The 24,862-nt window shown below is 41.3% G+C and overlaps 1 protein-coding gene across 1 annotated transcript in view; it reads right to left on the reverse strand.

Moving 5' to 3' along the window:
* Positions 1 to 24,862, reverse strand: part of SPON1 (spondin 1) — a 320,275-nt gene that overhangs the window by 185,991 nt on the left and 109,422 nt on the right. The window contains exon 6 of the mRNA XM_038407513.2: positions 7,398 to 7,546. Within this exon, the coding sequence (XP_038263441.1) occupies positions 7,398 to 7,546 (149 nt within the window). The remainder of the gene's footprint in view (positions 1 to 7,397; positions 7,547 to 24,862) is intronic.

Genomic DNA, 24,862 nt, shown 5'->3' on the forward strand with positions numbered 1-24,862 from the left:
CATCTGGTGCAAATATCTTGCAACACCAGCTACAACAGTGCCATGTGAATGCCTGTTCTCATTTTCTGGTGACACTGTAAACAAGAAACAGACAGCATTCTCTCCTGCAAATGTAAACAAACTTGTTTGAGTGATTGACTGAACAAGAAAGACTGAGTGCACTTGCAATCTCTAAAATTTTTAGATTGTTTTATTTTTGAATGCAGTTTTTTGGTACTTCTAATTCTAGATTTGCAAGTTCAACTTTTGTGATAAAGAGATTCACTTAATACAAGTTTTGTAGTGCAATTGAAAAATACTATTTGTTTTTTTACAGTGCAAATACTTGCAATCAAAAATATAAAGTGAGCACTGTTATTGAAAGCAATACATTTGAAAATGTAGAAAACGTCCAAAATTATTTAAACTGGTATTCTAATAGTTTAATCATGCAATTTTTTTAATCACTTGACAGCCCTACTTCTAATTAATTTTAGATAAATCAGACTGAAAATGAAATACAGTAAGGTTTAAGGTGAGCAGAAAGATGATATTTTAGAGATGAGAATGTCAGCAAATGTTTTCACTCAAAGAATCCCTTTTCCATTCCTTCTTTGTTCATTTATAAACCCCAGAGATTTAACACATAAATCATCATACATACAAATGAAACTTGTATGTACTGTGGCATCCCTTCCAGACTGCCAGAAAAAGTTTGATAAGAAGAGTGGATCAGTTCCCTGAAGCTCTCCCAGATTACAGTACAAGCAAGCTTATTTTACACAGGGCCATCTGTGCAAAAACACAGTTTTCACAATAAAAACATATCAAAGTGTAAGGCATGATCAGTCAATAAGAAAAGTTAATTCAGCGTTTTGCCCTCTGGCTTTTCAAATGCTGGACAAATAAAAGTCCATGGTTCACAAGCATCAGCTAATATTGTAAATCTATTATAGCACTTTTGCTCTAACATTTCATTTTACAGAGCAAACCAGAGCTCTGGTACTTTTATAAACTTTTTAAAAATCTTTCAATAAAAAAATTAAAGTTGACTGTCTTGATATCTGCATAAAAGCTACACTCACAAACTTCCCATTTATACAAAATATATATGTGTGTGTAAGAAATAATCTGCTGTTGATCCTAGAAACTAGTACACCTACATTCAATCTCATGTCTTAAACCACAAGGTACAGAGAGGAAAAGATTCCCTTTCATCCTTCAAGAAACATTCAGATTTTAGACAGTGATGATCTGATTTATGAATTGATGGACAGATTCAAGGAATGTGTCCAAATACACAGAAGTAACCATGCCCCCTTGGATGTTTTATAGCATTTTTAAAATGTTTACTGAAAATATAAAAAAGTTATAAAAATTTTAGAAAATTATTAAATTTTAGACTAGCCATATATATTAATTATAGGCTGCCTAACACTTCCAGAGGGGAAGGGGGGGAGAGGAGCAGACAGTGGGGAGGGGTTGGAATTTTCAGCCCAGACCGTTCAACTATTTCTGAGATAACTAGGGAAACTATGCAACTACACTGTTTAGTCCACGTAAAGATATTCTTGAGACCTAAAGACGCTCAGTGAAAAGAACTGCCATGCTTTGAAGCAGGGATTTGAAATTTGGCAAAGGGTGGCATCTATCAGGGATGCCTACTGAAAATCTGCCCAAATTTGGCTGAGTTATAGGCCTTTGAAAATTGCTGTTTATATGCTCAGTTCTGCCCAATAGATTTTACCAGCTAAATTCTCCAAAGATTGTCTGCCCTGAACATACTCCAGACTAGGCCCGAACAGGATTTTTCCCTGAAATTATAGCTCTCTGGTACCATGGACAATCTAGGTCAGGATCCAGGCACCTGAATTAACAACAGGGAGACAGTCTCTCCTGTGCTCTTAATACCGCCTGGAGCGGGAAACTGCCTGATTCAAATGCAAAGGGGACAAGTGCCACAGTGTGTGTGGGGTGAGGTGGGCGCAGGGGTGGTCAGAAAAATGGGATAGCCATGGGGGAGCATATTGGAAGAAGTTTGGTGATGATGATTGGGAACCACACACAAATGTTGTGCATGCTTGTACGCTCATGCTATAGGCAGGGTTTGTACTGCCTACATTTGCCACTCATCCCATATGGCAGAAGTGCAATACGCTTTAAAAACAAGTAGACTTAACTTCTCCAACTCCTGGGCATTTCATTTAGTGCCTTATTCCTGTAGCTTTGTAGGAGACCAGTGTCAAGTTCTTTGGACTAAACAGCCCATATCGTCAACACAGTGCAAGGTAATGCACACTGCAGCAACTCAGACTACCCAGACCTCTCCACTGTATTTTCCACTGAATGCATCTGATGAAGCGAGCTGTAGCTCACGAAAGCTTATGCTCAAATAAATTTGTTGGTCTCTAAGGTGCCACAAGTACTCCTTTTCTTTTTTGCGAATACAGACTAACACGGCTGCTACTCTGAAACATGATAATTAGTATTTTAAAGCACTTACTCTCCTTAAGTCGTGACACACATTTCTAAGGGAACAGAAGCAGCAGCCACAGGGAACTTAGAACTTTCATAAATTATCTTTGTCGTTACTGACTGCACCATTTGTACAAAATTACTCTCAGCATTGTGGTCAAGCCATAAAAGTATGATTCATCCACTTAACCAAGTACAAATTCCTTTTATTTAGTACTTAGCTTTCCATTCACAAAATACTTGTACATCTTCAGATTTTGATAAAGTGTGGACTGTGTCAGAAGTGGACATTGCATAGTTGAAAAAGTAAAACAGCAAGAGCCTTGTAGCACGTTAGAGGTCCGATTCCTAATATGCTCAGCCAATTAAAGAACGCTTGCAATGTACATCACATTAAAAACAGATTTATGATCTAATCTCATCTAGACTGATAAGGGAACAATCCCCAGCGTCTCCTGTTAAAAACAAATTTTGCAAGTCATTCAAGTTCCCCATTAAAATCATGCTGCATTTGTTTGATTTGAAAAATGAACAACAGCAACTGATGAAACGTGAAACTGTTTGAACTGATGAAACATGTGGTTTAAGACACTTAAAATAGTCTCTCACTTTTAATACCGAGCAAGTGAACCTAGGATTTGATTCCCTCCACCCCTAACTTTTTAGCAAAGCATACAGGAGAGACCTTGATGATACAGAATATCGTTTGACATATCACAGGTGTAGTTTTTTGCTTGATGTACTATCTTATGTTCATAATAAAAAAAGCCTCTTAAGCAAGCTCTGTGTTTCTATTTCGATCCTCTGTTCTTGTTTGTATGAAGTACTAAATGAAGAGTTTGGGCACATCTAGAGAGCTGGATCAATTTGGATACCCAAGGAGTCCCTTCCGCTCTGCAAGGGATGATATTCAGAAAAGGCTGCCTTTTCTAAATATCATTGAACTATAATGAGAAGTAGACATTCTAGTGATGCTTGTGAATAGTGCAACATTTAGGGTTTAGTGCCAGATGACTAATAAGGTCTAATTCTGCCATCCTTCCTTGCAGGGCCAGCTCTACAGTTTTTGCTGCCCCAAGCAATGAAAAAAAAAAAAAACTGCTGCTGCGCATGGCAAAAGGGAGAAGCTACCACCGATTTGCCACTACAGCAGAATTGCCGCCACAACCAGGACAGAGGAGCTGCTACCAAATTTCCGCTGCCGTGGAAATACTGCTGCCCCTTTCTAACTGCTGCACGCTGGTGCCTAGAGTCAGCCCTGCTTCCTTGGGCAACTGGACTCTATTAGGAGCTTGACACAGAACAACTATGTGGTCCAACTCATTGTAATCAATGGAATGATAACCACTGATTTCATCTGAAGCTGGATTGGGCCCCATGTTTTCATCATTAGATCAACCAACTTTTAGAAATAAAAGGCAAGATTTATTAAACATAATTACACCATTTGTCGTCATTCCAGATTTAAGGCAAAAATTATACTGCATTGGTTACTTTATTGTTAACAAGGTTTTGGGTACACTAAACAATTTAGTCACAGTAATTAACCAGCAGAAAATATGAACTGATCCATAGCAGTAATCTAAATCATTGCATTCATTTGAATAAGAGGGAGCAAAGCTAGCAGTCCCTTGCAAAAAGCCATTGTAATTAAAGGCTGCATATAAAGAAGTAGTCAAGAGTAATTTAATTAATTTTAAAAAGGGTATTAACCTTTAACAGCATGTGATTTTAATCATCCCATAAAGGTAAAGTTATAGCAAATACAACTTCTCATTTACAGACAATGAGGTAACTATATTCATAGTTTTAATTCCAAGTACACAAAAATGACTTTTCAGTGCAGTTCTACAGAAGTTAAATACCTTGATATAGCAGTAGAGCATTTTCTAATTACTGTATTTGACATGTGCACTGCACATGGACTTGGTACTGTAAACCATAATGGCAATTTGTTGTTTTCAAGTACTGAAAACATTGCTATAAATTTTACAAGGTCTCATGCAAGTACCTTGTGCATACTTAATATTTTTCAAGCCTAACAGCCTATTTTCATGCTATTTCCCCACTCTAACAATACACTCAGATAAGTATAAAAAGGCCTAATTAGAGCTGGTCCGAAGACATCCATCTACCCACACACAGAAAAAGCACCATTGTCTCCACTCCTGCTGAACTGCCATGGTACATCATGAGACACAGAGGGCTTGTCTCCACTACCCGCCAGATTGGTGGGCAGTGATTAATCCAGCAGGGATCGATTTATTGCATCTAGTCTAGACGCAATAAATCCACCCGAGCGTTCTCCCGTCAACTCTGGTATTCCAGCGCTGCAAGAGGCATGGGCAGAGTCGATGGGGGAGTGGCAGCAGTCAACTCACTGTGGTGAAGACACCACGGTAAGTTGATCTAAGTATGTTGACTTCAGCTATGTTATTCACGTAGCTGAAATTGCATAACTTAGATCTCCCTCCCCTGTGTAGACCAGGGCTAAGACTCCTATAAGGCACAGTTTTCAGCCCAAAGTTCTTGCTTTACAGGAGTTTGTTTTTTCAATAAGTTGAAATTTTTTTGCCAAAAAGCAGGCACTTCTCAGAAGATTTTCTTTAGTTGAAATCTTATGTTTTCCATCGAGGAAAAAAAACCCCAAAAAAACAGTTTCACGGAGAATTTTTAGCCAGCCCTATCTCCAATCTCTTTATGTACTATATTTTGGAGTTTAAAGTAAATCTCATCTACTCTCCTTTCTTGATCCTTGAAAACTTCCCCCATAATGGCCTTTAACTGCTCACCAACTCATATTTTAGCCTACCTGTTATTAAAAAACTCACTATGTATTGTCATTACCCTTCTTTAAAATACAGCCACATATTTAAGCATTCATGTCTCTCTCTCTCTCACACACACACACACACACACACACACACACACACACACACACAAAGCGTATAGGGACTCTCAAACAAATCCAGTTTTGTCAAAATGTCTATTCCCACAAACCTGTCACTTTGAGATGGTACTGGATGGCTGCAGCTCTCTCCACACCAACATAATCACAGAGGACCAATGCACACTAAAGAGTGTTTGTGGCCAGAGCATAACCTGTATGGATTTTATATCGCCCTAGACTAGCTGGGGTGAATCTAGCGCTATGGTTGTAAGTGGCACTATTCTCACACTAATTCTGAGCTAATCAGCATTAGGGAAAGTCTATTTTGTTTGCATTCTGAAAGCTGCTGTTTCTAAAAAAATTCAGACCAATAACTTCCCACCGCAGTTTTCATCTGTACAGTAAAGTCAGCTAGTCTAAACTGTACTAGTCAGCTTCTGCTGAAGATACAGGTTTGTAGAATACCTTGGATTGTAAAGGACCATCTCTGTACTATGTTTGGATAGTGCCTGGCACAGGGAGGCTGGGGCCTCTAGTCACTACTACAATTCAAATAAATAGTAATAGTGAGGCCTTACTTACGTGGCATTTAAATCTGAAAGTCTTCAGGAAACACATTAGAAATACTGTATCTCATCCTAATTATGAAATTGTGCCTGTGTACATAATTATTTTTAGGTTAACTAAAGTGCTGCATGAGACCAAGGGGTTCAGTCACTCACTAGTCACTCATTTGATACAGGAAGATGTATCCACATTTAAATACATAGCAGAAGGGATTCACTCAAGACACATTTTATACAATATAAATCCAACCATAGGAGTAGGAGTTACTCTTGGGGACAAAATTCTGCTGCTGAAATCATAAATCTTTCAGTGAAGTTAATGACAACCCTATGTGTGTGTGTGTGTGTGTGTGTATATATATCTATCTATCTCAAATGATAGAATTCAGCCCTTAGGGTCAGATATTGACCTCAGTCTCCACACACGCCTCACTGTCCTAGATAAACCACCAGTCCACGCGTAGAAGCCTCGTTTCCTCTTTCCCTGCCACATAGCAGTCTTTCCCCAAGGCCAAGAGGAACCAGCTAGAAACTACAGCCAGAAGGAGCAGCTGCCAAAGCAGGTACCTTCAGACACTGAAGACGTTCTACAGTTTTGACAGGATTTTCCCTTGCATGTGCCGATTGGCTGTTTGCTCCAACACTCTCCCCTCTCTCTGTCTTCACCTCAGCTTCACACTGCCCTGTCCTCCTCACTCCCTGAATCTTTTCTTTCAATTTAGCTGATGCTCTCATAACTATACCCAGTCCCAAAAAATCATAACATTTGCTGCCATCATATTGTTCTCTCTGATTGTGTATTCTATCCCTTCCCCTACACTACATCAGTCTTGTCTAGACAGACTGTAAACTCATCAAGGCAGGGACCATCTGCTACTCTGTGTTTGGACAGTTTCTAGTACAGCAGGGCCCTGATCTAGGTTTGTCCTTAGGCAATTCCATAATAAACAGTTAATAATCCAAGGGAATGTTTTACTTGGATGCTTATTCTATCCCATGTAATAAAATATAAATTGTTTGTTTAAAAGCCATTTCAAAAAGTAGACTCCATTACTGATGGAGAAAACCAATATTGATATACAGTTAAAGCTCTTCTACCTTTAATGATGCTAATGGACTGCGTGATCTATCAAGTTTTACTAGAGCAAACTTGCAAAAATGCTACTATTTACAAGTGCTCTTCTGATTTGCTGAAACAGCATTTTTAACTTGAACTGCATATGCTTTGCCCACCAGAATAAGTTACAAATACAAAGTGAAAATCAGAAGGTAAAACTGGTACATGGCATACTGATTGTCTAACTAGAAAAGCTATCTTCAACATGTTCCTTTTAACAGATTTAAAAATAAAAAGTACCAGTAGAAGGCCTTCCTAGGTTTGTCCCATTCAAAACTACTCAGTGCAATGACATTGCTATACACGTCAAATGCTAAGAGTAGCTTAGCTTTCACTTAAAGATATTCATAATTATTTTTATTACACTCACCTGTTGTCGAATTTCTTCCTCCATTTTTACTGGGGACCCCAACTCGGCAACTTGTTTAACACCTTCACTAGCATATCCTCCATATTCCCAAAGAACATAGTTCTTGGAGTGAGAACCACCAATGATTGCCGACCAATGATTAGCTCGTCCTTTAAATAATAAGGAGAAAATTGGTTAAAAGGGAATAGGCACACTGGCTTTCAGACTGCCAACAGCCACAATATTGCAGAAGACAGGCCCTGCTACCACTCCCTGGGCCAGAGCATATTATGCCCTCTCCTATTATAGTGAAATTCTGCTTAAATTGGAAATTCTTTCCAATCCTGCAAAGTGCTGAACATCTCTCATGAGGCTAACTGAATGTTTTCAATCCCCATGAAACCCACAGTCCAGGTCTCCTTAATGAGAAAAAAAAGAAACTTTCACTATAACAGGATACTTGAAAACTCCCAAATATTTAATTTAAGTGGAGAAGCAGTCAATGTTCCAGCTGGATAGGCACACATCCCCATGCTGGCCAATTGGTACAAGGCTTTACTTTAACATTTTCACTTGTTAAATATAGATGCACCTGTAAGCAATTTTGTAATTAAATAAAACAAAAACAAATATATTCAAAATATATTATCCTTGACTTGATCTTTATGCAGCATAACAGGAGCCATCTCAAGCAGCCCTCTTGTGGCCCAACATGGCCCTGAGATGTGCTGCCCTCCACTCCCTCTCCTGGCTCTTGTATTCTGGCTTGGGAGAGAGTTCTTACTTTAAGATTCCCCACTTTGTGGGGTTATGTTTATTAAGTCTCTTATGAGAAAAGAAACTCTCTCTTCACTCCTCAAGTCCTATGCTTGTCCCCCTTGACTCAGGGATCCCTCAGCCCTCCTTCTGGGACCATGCAATACTTTGAACAGATTTCCTCTCCTTGGGTCAGGAGCTCCATGGCCTTACGTCTAACTTATATAGGCTCTCTCTCTCCTTGAGTCAGGAGTCCCATATGCATCATTCTGGGGTCTACACTACTACTACTAATTAAGGCCAGCTGTAGCACTCACTCAGCTTTCAACCCTGAGCTTCTGCTCCCCCTCCACCAGGGCTGAAAGTGGCTAGCAAGCAGGCTAACAGGGTCAGTACTCTTCCCCTTTGCCTCTAAGGAAGCTTCTCTTATCTCCAGGCCTCCAGTAGCTACATACATTTTCCCCACCTGTGTAGGAAGGCCAAATGAATCACAGGTGGGGCTTGACCTCTTGCCCCTTAAAGGGCCAGTCACCCTGTGACAGAGCTTAAGCTCCCTCTTAATTTTAACTTTGGAACTTCCATGTAAAATATTTATTAGAATGTTACATGGAGAGCTCTTGTTAAATCCTTTGTGTGGTCACTTAAGACAAGAATTGTTTGCTTAACAGAGATGGTTTTCTAATAAAGATAGATCAGATTTGCATTTGGGTTAATGCTTTATGATAGGAGGTTGCCTAATAAGGGTGGATTCTTATATACGTTTCATTTGATTATTGCTACTTGCACAGCCCCTATTTTGATCTCTTATGTGAAAACTGCTTAAGAAGTCCCAGTTCCCCCAGATATACGATGTCAGCCATCCTTCCCAGGCACAAAATCTGTTCTCTTTCTCGAGCCACCTCTGAAGTCTTCCTACAGAAAATACTTGCCTTTCTCAGCGGGGGTGGTTGGTTGGGACAGAGGTTCTGGGGGTGATCATAAGACGGGGTGTGGAGGTTGGATAGGGGGTGGGGTCCCAGGAGGGGGTGGTCAGGGAGCAGGGCCAGGCTGTTTGGGGAGGCACAGCCTTCCCTATACGGCCCTCCATACCATTTCACAACCCTGATGTGGCCCTGGGGCCAAAAAGTTTGCCCACTCCTGCTCTACTACATGAGCTAAAAGCCTACTGGCTCTTAACTAAGGCTTTAGAGCAGACTCATTTTAATTTCTCTCTAAGTGGTTTCGGTGCCACTAGATAGGACATAACATCACACCCAGGAGGTGCGTGGGTTACAATTGCATATGCACTATCTGTATACATAAACACACTCATATGGTTATGAAGCATCAATGCGTGTAACAAGACTGCTGCTTACTAAGCCCCCCTGGTGAAGTGGTGGCTCTGCTGGCTCCCCACCCATTTTTCCCCTCTCTTCAGGGCCCTTTGAGAGCCCTCAGAGGCTCTCTCTGGTTAAGAGTATCCCTTCCTAGGACTAGTTTGATACCAGAACTAGTTTACAACAGCCCAGAGTCCCAAACTAGAGTCCATTAAACAACAACACAAAGAAAAAGTCCATACTTATCTCTGACATTTTCTCTCACCTCCAAAGCTCTTCTTCTATCACTTATTTGGGACACACATCCAGTCCAAAACACAGTCAGGGTTTCTTCTTCACAGAGCTCACTGGACTTCACCCTCCAAGCTTCCCAGTGCCATAGTCCTCCAAGGGCTTTTTTTTTTTTAATTTTTCTTTTGTTCCTGCAATATCTCCCTCCCCCAATTACTACAACTCCCTATGCCTCCTCCATTTGTTGCAGCCACCATCTGTTCTTTGTAGAGAATTGCTTGATTCCCCTCAGGTGGGGCTCATTCTATAATCAGGGTTGGCTGAGTTCCAGACTCTCCAGCCTAAGGGCAAGCCACTTTGTTACAGAGAGATACAAATATAATACAATTAAATCTAGAGACTGCACCCTCCAAGTGTAGACTCTTGGTCACGTTTCTTCTGAAATCGCAGTGAAAATGTGGATAAATATATAAGAGAATGGCAAAATTAAAGTGGGAGTTAGACACTCAGGTGTAGGTTAAACAGATAATAGAATTTGCCTCTGAAAACTGAAGCTAAAGAAGAATATCTTGTTAAAGATATCAAGTTGAGGGAAGCAGAGAGAAAAAGGAACTGTCCTTTGAATGTTTCATAGGAAGTAATTACACTAAATAACATCTTGGAAGCATTTACTTCTGATCACTAGGGCCATCTTATCAGCGGGCTGCAAATTTTTTCATGTGAAACCATGATCAAGGAGCACTTTTATGGCACTCTCACATTTGTTCTCTCTGAGCTTCTGCACATTTGCATTGGTCAGATTGCACCAATGTTTCAAACCAGTTTCATCAAAGGAGTCTCTATGTTTACAGAGCCATAAGAATGGGGAAAAGAAGCTAATTTAAATGCACCTGCATTTATCCAGCTTGTTTCTTTTAATTTCTTATAGCTCTAGAGGACCACTGAAGTCCTCTGGAGTCAGGAATGAAGGACAAGGTGATTTCAGGGGTTCTGTCCCAATTTTTTATCTTTGTGAGGGGAGAAAGAGGGAAAATGTAAGACAGGGGACAAAAATGATAGTGAAGAGGGGGCAAAGGGACTAGATTAATGGGTTAGAGAGTTCCAAGACACTAGAAATTATAATGAAATCACTAGTCAAGGGTGTGAAGATAGGGGATATAAACCCTCTGAATTGGCGGAGTAAATTTTAAAAAGTTCTGGAGTCGTAGAAAGCTACAAGGAAGAGATCTATTAATTGAATGCAAACACAAGGATCAAGTGGAGAAACTATTAGAGATTAAAATGCGAGGAAAACTGAAAGTAAACTGCCAACTGCTTAAGTATTTGATGGAGACAAGAGGAGTTTATAAATGGGGTGCCAATTGAAATGACAGAAGATGAAGTAAAGCATAGGGGATAATAAGCCGCTCATTAGCAAGAGAGAGGAGGGGAAAGAAAGCTGTGCTTGTTGCATTTGAAAGAGAAATTCTTCCAAATAGGGTAACAATAGGATACCACATTTTTTAAACCAAACCATATATTCCAGCCTTGGTGAGGTGCTACAGATGTCAAATGTTTGGACATGTGGTAAATATATGTAAAGGGAAAATTAGATGCAGTAAAACTGGAGGGGAGCACTCCTATGACAATTTTGTGGAAAGGACAGAATAAAGCATAGCAACTGTGGTTCAAGAAAGCATAGTGCAGCATACGGGGTTCTATGGCAGCAAAGCAATCAAGAGAGATACAAAAATTACAAATAGCATAGCATGTGTGCAAGCTAATAAGATGCATCTAAGACCAAATGGGGAAGAGGAAAGGAAACTCAGTAAGGAGAAAGAGATGAACACAATAGAATAAATCAAAGGATATGAGTGATACAGAGGAAAATAGGAGAAGACATATGTGTAGACAAAGAGAGGTTTATAGCTTTTATGACTGAGGTAGTAAACTGCACATCACAGACAGGGAAAAAGAGAAAATGAAAATTATAGTTAAAGCAGCAGAAAAGTACCTACATGTTAGCAATTTATCAGTAGAGTGACTCCTTGCTTTTTTAAGAAAAGGAAATAGTAAAAGATAAATAAAATAGTACTATTTATTGTTGTAATGCGCATAGCCTAATAGCACATGGACAGGAACTAAATAAAAATATCCTTGATAAGGCTAATAAACCTGATAATATTTGAATACAAGAAACAGGTTTAATAGAAAAACTAGATTTTAGAATCCCAGGATATGGCATCTATAGGCAAGATGGAGAAGTATGAACTGGGAGTGAGGAAAAACCTTTCTTTATAATTAAGAAAAACTTGAATGTATCTTGAAATTGAGGTGAAGAAACTAAATGTAAAGTAAAACACTATTGAGATTCCAACTCAAAATAAATGTTCATCTTTGAGAACATATAATATATACAACCCCTGTGGAAAACTGGAGATTAAGGATTTGACAGATAATTGAAGATGCAGCAAGCCTATATATTTATTATATGTGGAGACTTAAACAGCCACAACAGAATGTGGGAAAGTGGAAAAAATGGTAAGAATGGCAAATGTTTAGACAATTTATTAATGAAAATAATTTAGTAATACTGAATGATGGTACACCCACTTGGTTTAATGCAGCCAATGAAAATCTCTCCTGTCAAGATCTGGGAATAGTGTCCAGTAGTATAGCAAGCAAATACAGCTGCAAAGTCGATAAAGAAGATAATCACTTCCCTATCCTTATAGAATATCAAGGTAAAGGCAATGTTGAGGATGGAGGAAGGCCCCTACTTAGAATATTAAAAAAGCAAACTGGGAACTATTTAGAAGTAAATGTAAATAAAATATTAATGAACAATGTATAAGGGATGATATTGTGAACTAAGCCCTGGTCTACACTACAGGGTTAGGTTGAATTTAGCCACGTTAGGTCGATTTTAAAATGAATGCGTCTACACAACCAACCCCGTTCTGTCGACCTAAAGGGCTCTTAAAATCGACTTCTGTACTCCTCCCTGGAAAGGGGAGTAGCGCTAAAATCAACCTTACTGGGTCGAATTTGGGGTAGTACAGACGCTATTTGACGGTATTGGCCTTCGGGAGCTATCCCAGAGTGCTCCAATGTGACTGCTCTGGACAGCACTTTCAACTCTGATGCACTAGCCAGGTACACAGTAAAAGCTCTTGGAACTTTTGAATTTTATTCCTGTTCAGTCAGCGTGGCGAGCTCAGCAGCACAGATGACCATGCAGTCCCCCCAGAATTGCAAACAAGCTCCAGCATGGACTGAAAGGAAGACACTGGATCCAATTTCTGCATGGGGAGAAGAATCTGTGTAGGCCGAACTCCAATCAAAAAGAAGAAATGCTAAAATATATGCCAAAATCACATAGGGCATGGTGGAGAGAGGCTACAACAGGGACACACAGCAGTGCCGTGTGAAAGTTAAGGAGCTCAGGCAAGCCTACCGAAAGACAAAGGAGGCAAATGGTCACTCCGGGTCAGAGCCCCATACATGCCACTTCTATGATCAGTTGCATGCCATTCTGGGGGGGTAGGACCCTACCACTACCCCACCACTGCCCATGGACACCTGTAAGGGGGAAGTCTCACGCAACAGGGAGGAGGATTTTGTGGATGAGGAAGAGGAAGAGGAGGAGGAGGAGAATGTGCAGCAGGCAAGCAGTGAATCCGTTCTCCCCAGCAGCCAGGACCTTTTCATCCCTGACTCTGAAGCCAGAGAAGGCACCTCTGGTGACTGCACATTTGTAACTATAGTACAGGGTTTAAAAGCAATAATGTCTGATTTTCCCTGAAGAATTGGGATGCATTCACAGCCAGTACAGCTACTGGAAAAGTCTGTTAACGTGTCTCGGGATGGAGCGGGAATCCTCCAGGGACATCTCCATGAAGCTCTCCTGGAGGTTCTCTGAAAGCCTTTGCAGAAGGTTTCTGGGGAGGGCTGCCTTATTTCATCCTCCATGGTAGAACACTTTACCACGCCAAACCAGTAGCAAGTAGTCTGGAATCATTGCAGCACAAAGCATGGCAGCGAATGGTCCTGCGTTTTGATCACATTCAAGCAACATTCGGTTTTTATCTTTCTGTGTTAGCCTCAGAAGAGTGATAAAATTCATGGTCACCTGGCTGAGATAGGGGAATTTTTGTAAGGGAACAGTAAAAGGACCCCATTCATGTTGGGTTGTTTGTGCTTGGCTAAAAGGGATCATCCCGGAGAATAGCCATGCGGTGGGGTGGGAGGTGTGTGCTGCACATCCACCCAAAAACCGCAGCCCTTCCTTTTAAATGTGAAACCCAACCAGTATTGCTTGCTATGGAAAGGAGGACACCGCAGTTTGAAACCATTCCCACATGTTATGAAGGCAGAAGAAGCCAACCCTGCATACCAAAAGGCTTACCATGGCTGCCTGGAAACCGAATTCTGTTGCCCAGCCATTTGTGATGTGTCACCATACCGGCAGGCGCTCAATATAAAAGGCAAAATGTGACCTTGTACTTAAAGCCCATGTGCTGTCTCCTGTGAATTGCTTGATTCACTGTGAAAGAGTCTCCCTTTTGTTCTCAGAAATGTATCATCTTAAATTTTATTCTCCCTTTTTATCTCCCCCAAAATGCAAATGTTTCTGTGCTCCCCCTATCATTTCCATCCCTGAGGTTATCGCGGATTAGAAGGTGAAAAAACCCGCACTTGCGATGACATGTTTTCCGAGCTCGTGCAGTCCCCCTGCACTGATAGGACACAGCTGACTGCATGGAGGCATTCAGTGGCAGAGGCCAGGAAAGCATTAAGTAAGCGCAAAGAGCAGAGGCTGGAGGCGATGCTGAGGCTAATGGGGGAACAAACGGACATGATGAAGCGTCTGTTGGAGCTGCAGGAAAGCCAACAAGAGCACTGCATCCACTGTATAACCGTCTGCCCTCCTCCCCAAGTTCCCCTCACCTTGACGCCAAAGAATGCGGGGGGGGGAGGCTCCGGGCACCCAGCCACTCCATTCCAGAAGATGGCCCAAGCAACAGAAGGCTGTCATTCAAACAGTTTTGATTTGTAGTGTGGCTACAATATGCAATGTGGCCTTGTCCTTCCCTCCTCCCGCACCCCACCCCACCCGAACTACCTTGTCAGTGATCTCACTTTTTTTTTAATTAATAAAGAAAGAATGCATGGTTTCAAAACTATACTTTATTTACTTTGCCAGCTGTGATAGAAGGGGGGACGGTGGTTGGCTTACAGGGAATTAAAATCAACAAAGGGGCAGCAAGACGAAACACACACAGCTGTCACACCGTAGTCTGGCCAGTCATGAAACTGGTTTTCAAAGCCTCTCTGATGAGCAGCGCGCCTAGCTGTGCTCTTCTAATCGCCCTGGTGTCTGGTTGCTCAAAATCAGCTGCCAAGCAATTTGCCTCAACCTCGCACCCTGCCATAAACATCTCCCCCTTACTCTCACAGATATTATGGAGCACACAGCAAGCAGCAATAACAATGGGAAAGTTGGTTGCGCTGAGGTCTAACCTAGTCAGCAAACAGCGCCAGCAAGCTTTTAAACATCCAAAGGCACATTCTACCACCATTCTGCACTTGCTCAGCCTCCTCCTTGAACTGCTCCTTACTACTGTCCAGGCTGCCTGTGTACAGCTTCATGAGCCATGGGATCAAGGAGTAGGCTGTGTCCCCAAGGATAACTTTCGGCATTTTAACATCGCCAATGGTAATTTTCTGGTCTGGAAAGTAAGTCCCTTCTTGCAACTGCTCGAACAGCCTGGAGTTCCTGAAGATGCGAGTGTCATGCACCTTTCCCAGCCATCCCACGTTGATGTCGGTGAAACGTCCCTTGTGATCCACCAGTGCTTGCAGCACCATTGAGAAGTACCCTTTCCAGTTTATTTACTGGTTGGCAAGGTGGTCTGGTGCCAAGATAGAGATATGTGTTCCGTCTATAGTCCCACCACAGTTAGGGAACCCCATTGCAGCAAAGCCATCCAGTATGACCTGCACATTTCCCAGAGTCACTACCCTTGATAGCAGAATGTCAGTGATTGCATTGGCTATTTGGATCATAGCAGTCCCCACAGTAGACTTGCCCACTCCAAATTGAATCCCGACTGACTGGTAACAGTCAGGTATTGCAAGCTTCCACAGGGCTATCACCACTCGCTTCTCAACTGTCACGGCAACTCTCATCTTGATATTCCTGCGCTTCAGGGTTGGGAAAAGCAACTCACAAAGTTCAAAGAAAGTGACCTTACGCACGCAAAAGTTTCGCAGCCACTGTGAATCATCCCATACCTGCAATACTATGCGATCCCACTAGTCTGTGCTTGTTTGCCGGGCCCAGAATCAGCGTTCCACTGTATCAACCAGCCCCACTGCCACCATGATGTCCCAATTGCCACAGCCCGTGTTTCAGGAATGTCTCCATCCATGTCCTCATCACAATCGGCCTCGTGCTGGCGTCTCTTAGCCCGGTTCTGCACATACTCTAGGATAATGCACAAGGTGTTTACAATGCTCACAACAGCAGCGGTGAGCTGAGCAGGCTACATGCTTGCCATGGTATGGCGTCTGCACGGGTAACCCAGGAAAAAAGGCACGAAACAATTGTCTGCCATTGCTTTCACAGAGGGAGGGGAGGGGGGAGTGGTGACTGTAGACATGTACCCAAAACCACCCTCGACAACGTTTTTGTCCCATCAGGCATTGGGAGCTTAACTCAGAATTCCAATGAGCAGCGGAGACTGTGGGAACTGTGGGATAGCTACCCACAGTGCACCGCTCCATAAGTTGATGCTAGCCACGGTATTGAGGACACACTCTGCCGACTTAATGTGCTTAGTGGGGACATACACAATCGACTATATAAAATTGATTTCTAAAAATCGACTTTATTAAATCAACCTAATTTCGTAGTGTAGACATACCCTTAGTAGTAATATAACTAAGGGAATCATGATGGCAGCAAAGTTATCTTAGGTATAGCTATCTGGTCACCCTAAAGGTAGAACACAAGTACCACGGTGGAATGAGGAGTGTAACAAAAGCAATTAAGGAAAGGAACAAAACATATAAAAAAGTAAACAATACAATGAATAGTGAGGACTTAATGAAATATAAAACAAACAAGGCAATTGCACAAAGGACTATTAAAAAAGAAAAAAAAGGAAGTTGGAGAAAGTATTATGGGAAAATAAATAAAGATGCTAAAACATCACAGGCATATAAGCAGATTAGGACAATGAATGGAATACAAGGTAAGAGTAATTGTACACCAGGGCTCATTGTAACAGGATGAGGGATATAAAGCTCTTATGAAGAAAAACACAGAACCCCTAGCCGAAATATTCTCCAACGTTAATAATAGTGAAAATCAGAGAATAGAAATCCACATGAGGAAAAAAAAATTTGAAGAATCATGAGAACTGGAAGAGGTGGGATGAAGATAAGGATATGATATTAGTTATTAAATGAACACTTCTATGTGGGGGAACTTCAAAAAGCTATAGCTAAGGGCAAAAACTTTGCACCAGGTAAGGATGACATATGTAACAAAATGCTAAAACACCTGGTTGAAGGGAATCTGAAAATGCTGCTAATGCTGATGGGGAAAAAGTGAGCTACCAATGCAGTGGAAACATGTGGTTGTAGTCCCAGTGTAGAAACCAGGTTAGCTGCAAGCAAGACATGATGCATACAGGCCAATTGCCCTTTCTTCAAGTATGAGTAAAGCCATGCAAAGAATGATGACTGAAAGATTAACAACATATCTCGAGAGAAATAGCCTTAAAGACAATGTGCAAAGTGGGCTCAGGATGGGGAGGAGTATAGTTGATCATATAGTAAGAGTGAAGATGGAAGCACAAAAATGTAGGAGAAATAAAGAATATATAGGTTTCCTAGATATTGAAAAATCATAAGATATGTTGTAGAGAGAAGGCTTATTGCATAAAATAGCATCCATGGACATGAAAGGAAGAATATAGAGGTGGATAAAGGATTTCTTAAATAAAAGAACTATGCAGGTCAGAATAGGGAAAGCCTATCCTAGCATATATACAATTTCAAATGGCACTCCACAAGAGAGTGTCACCAGTCCTTTCTTATTAAGCATAATAATAATTGATCTTCTAAAAAGGATGAGTGCAGGAATAGGCATATCCAAGTTCGCAGATGATTGTGGCATATGGGCTCAAAAGAGAAACCAGGGAATAGCTGAGAAGCAAATCAATGAAGCATTTAGGAAAAGCATGGACTGAGAAAACCGGAGACTTTACATTTTCAATTCGCATAACAAAAGAAATGATATTCACTAATAGGAAAATAAAAAAATATTGTAAACTATATATGGACAGCACATTCCTCAGTGTGACACTTGATAGCAAGCTAACATGGAAGAATCACCTGGAAAATATTCGCAAAAAGAAAAGGAGTCCTTGTGGTACCTTAGAGACTAACAAATTTATTAGAGCATAAGCTTTCGTGAGCTACAGCTCACTTTATCGGATGCATTTGGTGGAAAAAACAGAGGGGAGATTGATATACACACACAGAGAACATGAAACAATGGGTTTATCATACACACTGTAAGGAGAGTGATCACTTAAGATAAGCCATCACCAGCAGCGGGGGGGGAAGGGGGGAAAGAGGAAAACCTTTCATGGTGACAAGCAAGGTAGGCTATTTCCAGCAGTTAACAAGAATATCTGAGGAACAGTGGGGGGTGGGGTGGGGTGGGGTGGGGGGAGAAATAACATGGTGAAATAGTTTTACTTTGTGTAATGACTCATCCATTCCCAGTCTCTATTCAAGCCTAAGTTAATTGTATCCAGTTTGCAAATTAATTCCAATTCAGCAGTCTCTCGTTGGAGTCTGTTTTTGAAGCTTTTTTGTTGAAGGATAGCACTCTTAGGTCTGTAATCGAGTGACCAGAGAGATTGAAGTGTTCTCCAACTGGTTTTTGAATGTTATAATTCTTGACGTCTGATTTGTGTCCATTCATTCTTTTACGTAGAGACTGTCCAGTTTGGCCAATGTACATGGCAGAGGGGCATTGCTGGCACATGATGGCATATATCACATTGGTAGATGCGCAGGTGAACGAGCCTCTGATAGTGTGGCTGATGTGATTAGGCCCTATGATGGTGTCCCCTGAATAGATATGTGGACAGAGTTGGCAACGGGCTTTGTTGCAAGGATAGGTTCCTGGGTTGGTGGCTCTGTTGTGTGGTGTGTGGTTGCTGGTGAGTATTTGCTTCAGATTGGGGGGCTGTCTGTAAGCAAGGACTGGTCTGTCTCCCAAGATCTTTATCATGCATTCCTACAACTACAATACCCACCTGCTGAAGTAAAGAAACAGATTGACAGAGCCAGAAGAGTACCCAGAAGTCACCTACTACAGGACAGGCCCAACAAAGAAAATAACAGAACGCCACTAGCCAACACCTTCAGCCCCCAACTAAAACCTCTCCAACGCATCATCAAGGATCTACAACCTATCCTGAAGGACAACACATCACTCTCACAGATCTTGGGAGACAGACCAGTCCTTGCTTACAGACAGCCCCCCAGTCTGAAGCAAATACTCATCAGCAACCACACACCACACAACAGAACCACCAACCCAGGAACCTATCCTTGCAACAAAGCCCGTTGCCAACTCTGTCCACATATCTATTCAGGGGACACCATCATAGGGCCTAATCACATCAGCCACACTATCAGAGGCTCGTTCACCTGTGCATCTACCAATGTGATATATGCCATCATGTGCCAGCAATGCCCCTCTGCCATGTACATTGGTCAAACTGGACAGTCTCTACGTAAAAGAATGAATGGACACAAATCAGACATCAAGAATTATAACATTCAAAAACCAGTTGGAGAACACTTCAATCTCTCTGGTCACTCGATTACAGACCTAAGAGTGGCTATCCTTCAACAAAAAAGCTTCAAAAACAGACTCCAACGAGAGACTGCTGAATTGGAATTAATTTGCAAACTGGATACAATTAACTTAGGCTTGAATAGAGACTGGGAATGGATGAATCATTACACAAAGTAAAACTATTTCCCCATGTTATTTCTCCTCCCCACCCCCCCACCCCGTTCCTCAGATATTCTTGTTAACTGCTGGAAATAGCCTACCTTGCTTGTCACCATGAAAGGTTTTCCTCTCCCCCCCCCCCCCCCGCTGCTGGTGATGGCTTATCTTAAGTGATCACTCTCCTTACAGTGTGTATGATAAACCTATTGTTTCATGTTCTCTGTGTGTGTATATCAATCTCCCCTCTGTTTTTTCCACCAAATGCATCCGATGAAGTGAGCTGCAGCTCACGAAAGCTTATGCTCTAATAAATTTGTTAGTCTCTAAGGTGCCACAAATACTCCTTTTCTTTTTGCGAATACAGACTAACACGGCTGCTACTCTGAAACCTGGAAAATATTGTACATAAATGTAAAAGTAAATTCAATATACTTAAAAGGATTTCCAGAGTCACCTAGGGCACTGATATGAAAGCAGTGGTAATGCTTTATAGAGCATTAATAACACAGTCACTGAATACTGATGCCAAATGTTTACTTGAGCATCAAAAATGAACCTAAGGATGCTAGACTCAACCAAGCCCAGGCATTACGCGTTGCACATGGTGCTTCCCTTATAACCTCTTTCTGAATAATGAGGAGAGGTGCTGATGACATGCCTGTAGCATTAAGAACAAAATTATTAGCTTTAAATTTCTGGGCAAAAATGAACAGGGAAGATAGAAACATTAAACAAATATATGAAGAATACTGGGAATTCAGTGGAAAACATGGGGGAAAAACCCCAAATACCTATGTTAATAGGATTAAAGTATGGAGAAAGGCATGAAGATAAAAGAAATATCTATAAGATATTAGCATATATAACCATGGGAACACACATCATAGGTGGAAAATCATGCCCCGCCACCACAATATAAATGTGGAACGGTATAATGAAATTAAAAGGGGAAAAGGAGAGTGAAATCTGTTAAATACAGCAAATAAATATTTATGTGATAAAATGGGGAAACATTACCAAATATTTATGGATGGGTCTAAAGATAAGAAAACCAGGAGAGTGGGGACAGCATTCTATGTCCCAACACATGGAATAAAGAAATCCATTCGATTATCAGATTTTGAAACTGTTTGATGGCCAAACTAGCAGTGCTAATGTTGACATTATACTGGATGTGCCACCTACCTCCATTGTCATTTTGTCAGATTCCCTACTGGCAATCAAAAATGGGAATTTAGATAGCAGAAATGATATAATTAATAAAATATTGTTACTAACAAAATTGGCGCAGATGGGAGTAAACACTGAAGTAGCATGGATCCCAGCACATGGTGGGATAGCAGGAAATGAGGTGGCAGACAAAGTAGCCAAAAACACTGTAAAAGTGAAAAAAAATTGACAGAGATCCTCCTAAGTAAACAGGGATTTAAAAATCTTTTTAAAATGAGCTCAGAAAGAAGTAGCAGGATGTATAAATAAAAGAAACCAGAAGGAAAAGATTTCATGAAGTCTGCCTTAGAATCAAAAATGCTGATATACTGCAAGAACTTGAGAGAAAGAGTGAGGTAGCTCTACTTCAAATACTTTCCTGACACTGTGGTTTAAACAGTAATTTGGCCTTAATTAATAAACTCAAAGATGGGCTGTGTGAGACATACAAGGTCAAAAAAATGGTTAATCATATCCTCTGGCAGTGTAAAGAGTGTAATGTTAATAGGGGGATTTTGTATGACAAACTCAGGCACCTAAAAGTGGCAAAGTTTACACTAAAATACCTAGTTAGAGCATCCAGGAAATGGGGCATCGTTAAGAAAATAATATTACATTTTTAAAAAAAAATACTGGAGAAAAAGAAAGACTAACTATATATCATAAAATCCAGAACCTGGAAGTGAGTCTGCTATGCCATAAAATACAAGAAGAAGAAGAAAAAGAGCAAGAGAGCATTTGTGGGGGGGGGAGGGGTTGAGAAACAATGATAATGGAGAGATGGCATGCTGTAGGGGAAATGGGGCATTAATGGGGTACTCAGGTAGATGGAGAGAGAATGTGGTGAGGAGGCACAGAGATTAATGGAAGGAAAGATTATAGCGTATACTGGAAGGGGGTGTGGGAAAGAGATTGAGGGAATAAGAAATAGAATCCCCCCAGCATATTTATTTTGGTATGTAGGAAGTGGTTTGAGCATTGGCCTGCTAAAGCCAAGGTTGTGAGTTCAATCCTTGAGGGGGCCATTTAGGGATCTGTGGCAAAAATTGGGGATTGGTCCTGCTTTGAGCAGGAGCTTGGACTAGATGATCTCCTGAGGTCCCTTCCAAGCCTGATAGTCTATGAGGAAGGATGAGAGTTACAAACATAGAGTGAAAGCAGAGAGAAGAATGGACAGTTAAAGTATGTAATGAAGTAAACAAAAGAAATGCAAATTAGAAGAGTCAAAGGTGAAACACTGAAATCAAAAAAGCAAGTGGGGGAGAAAATGAAGTAGAAATAAACAAACACAAGGGAAAATAATCAAAAGAGAACAGAAAATAGATTAGAAATAATAGAAAAATAAACAGCAGTTTAAAATAAGGAGTTAGAAAAAATACTGAGGAAAATACAACAAAAAGAGGAAGCAATTACAACAAAGAACCAACTGAGATCTCAGAAAGAAAGCTATGGAGCCTCTCAAGATGGACTTTGCTAGAAACTGTAAATGAGGTGATCTAGCAATACTACCAGCATAGTCTCCTTACTTTGGCCAAGGCTAAATGCAAACTTACTGGAATTAGGGAGGTCTAAGAACTTCAGAGGCTGCTAAAGCTGTTTTGACCACAACCGTCACAATGATCTACCCCACAATGGAAAATTCAAGACAGGATGATAGCTGGAGAGACTTCAGGGCCTAGAGACGGTTTGTTGACGCAGGCTCTAATAATCACTTCTTTAACAAAGACTGGCACTTTGTCACACCAAAGGGAGATGTGGTCAATCCACTCCAATGATAGTCTCAGAATCCCACATTTTCCTTTACTAGGGATACCGATCTAACTCACAGGTCATAGCCTACAGTTCTCCCTGCATCTCCAGTACCTTAGTGAGTGACACATGCTGAAACTCAAGTAGAGAAGATTCCATATCTATTCCCATCAGGCACAAATTTGCTACCATCGAGAAGAATTTATCAACTCAAGCCAGGCCTCTATTGAGTAGACCGTACAATCTGGACAGCAATTAATCCCCACTCTTTGATTCATATACGAGGGCAACGTATCAGATCCAGATTTAGGGTGGGAGACTTCCTGCATTTAAAATCAGATTAATACAAAACAGCCACATCACCTTTGTGACATTTATTTGGTTTATGTTGAACTGAATGCCCAACTGGGCAATTACTGAACCTATAGTGTTATCCAACTATGTGTCTGTCATGCATGAGAACTCAGAGCCCTCATCCTTAATCACACGTGAATGGTGATGACATTATAGTCATTGACTTTGTATTCAACACTTTTAATATGAGCAAGGTTATTGACACCCTGCATTCCTGAGAAAATTATCTGGCATGGCCAGTAAGGTGGATATAATAAATTTCACATTAGTGGCCCATGTCTTCCAAGGGGTCTCTTCCCTAAATGCCATGACCAGGTCCAAAAGACGTTAAGCCCCTACAACTCAAGCCCACCCTAAATCTACTGAGCCATAATATCACTCAAGCTTCTTACCTACTGAAAGGTATCTATTGAAGGGAATCAGCTGCCCCAGCTACATACCCAAATGAAGACTTTCAGAGCAGACTGAAAAACACTACCTGCCCTAAGCTTCTTGAAAACCCACAACATTTTCCCGCACTCTCCAACTCACCTTCATGGATCTCTCACACCCATGTGAATGGATACCTTATTTCACTCCCCAAAACTGCTCTTATCCTGCTAGTGATTCCCTAAAAAAACCAAGGAAACTCACCTTCTCTGGAATGAACCCCACATTCACAGAGGCAAATAGATAAATTCCCTATTTCTCACTAGAGTGGCCTCAAAACTCTCAAGAAGGCCAGTGAAATATAGGCAATCATCCACTGATGTACCTCACTTCTCATTTGTGTTTTCACTTCCCCCATTTACAAGCTTAAATGCTGCTTTTTGCACAGACCAATGTATCTTAGAAATGCACTGACAATTTGGTGTCTACCATGTACTTGCTAGGGAGAGCAGGTGAAATTATTATTCATGAATGTTCTCCATTTTCCATGATATCTGGGCACTAGCCAAAAAAACACAAATGGTGCTAAATGTCTATAAGCCACTGGACAGCTCTATGCACTATTTATTTCAGCCAGCAAAATGTAAGAGAAAAGGAGGACTTGTGGCACCTTAGAGACTAACAAATTTATTTGAGCACAAGCTTTCGTGAGCTACAGCTCACTTCATCGGATGTAAGAGACCCGGTGCTTCCTTCCTCTCCCACCCCTCCCGGGCTACCTTGGCAGTTATTCCCCCTATTTGTGTGATGAATTAATGAAGAATGCATGATTTTGAAACAACAATGACTTTATTGCCTCTGCAAGCGGTGATCAAAGTGGGGAGGGCAGATGGTTTACAGGGAAGTAGAGTGAACCAAGGGGGTGGGTTTTCACCAAGAAGAAACCAACAGAACTGTCACACCGTAGCCTGGCCAGTCATGAAACTGGTTTTGAAAGCTTCTCTGATGCGCAGTGCGCCCTGCTATGCTCTTCTAATTGCCCTCGTGTCTGGCTGCGCGTAATCAGCAGCCAGGCAATTTGTCTCAACCTCCCACACCACCATAAATGTCTTCCCCTCTACTCTCACAGTTATTGTGGAGCATACAACAAGAAGCAATAACAATGGGAATATTGGTTTCGCTGAGGTCTAACCGCGTCAGTAAACTGTGCCAACACGCTTTTAAACGTCCAAATGCACCTTTTACCACCATTCTGCACTTGCTCAGCCTATAGTTGAACAGCTCCTAACTACTGTCCAGGCTGCTTGTGTATGGCTTCATGAGCCATGGCATTAAGGGGTAGGCTGAGTCCTCAAGGATAACTATAGGCATTTCAACATCCCCAACGGTTATTTTCTGGTCTGGGAGGTTTTTCGTAGGAGTGGGTGGGTGAGATTCTGTGGCCTGCATTATGCAGGAGGTCAGACTAGATGATC

The sequence above is a fragment of the Dermochelys coriacea genome, chromosome 6 (genome assembly GCF_009764565.3).
Source record: "Dermochelys coriacea isolate rDerCor1 chromosome 6, rDerCor1.pri.v4, whole genome shotgun sequence".
NCBI classification, from domain to species: domain Eukaryota; kingdom Metazoa; phylum Chordata; order Testudines; family Dermochelyidae; genus Dermochelys; species Dermochelys coriacea.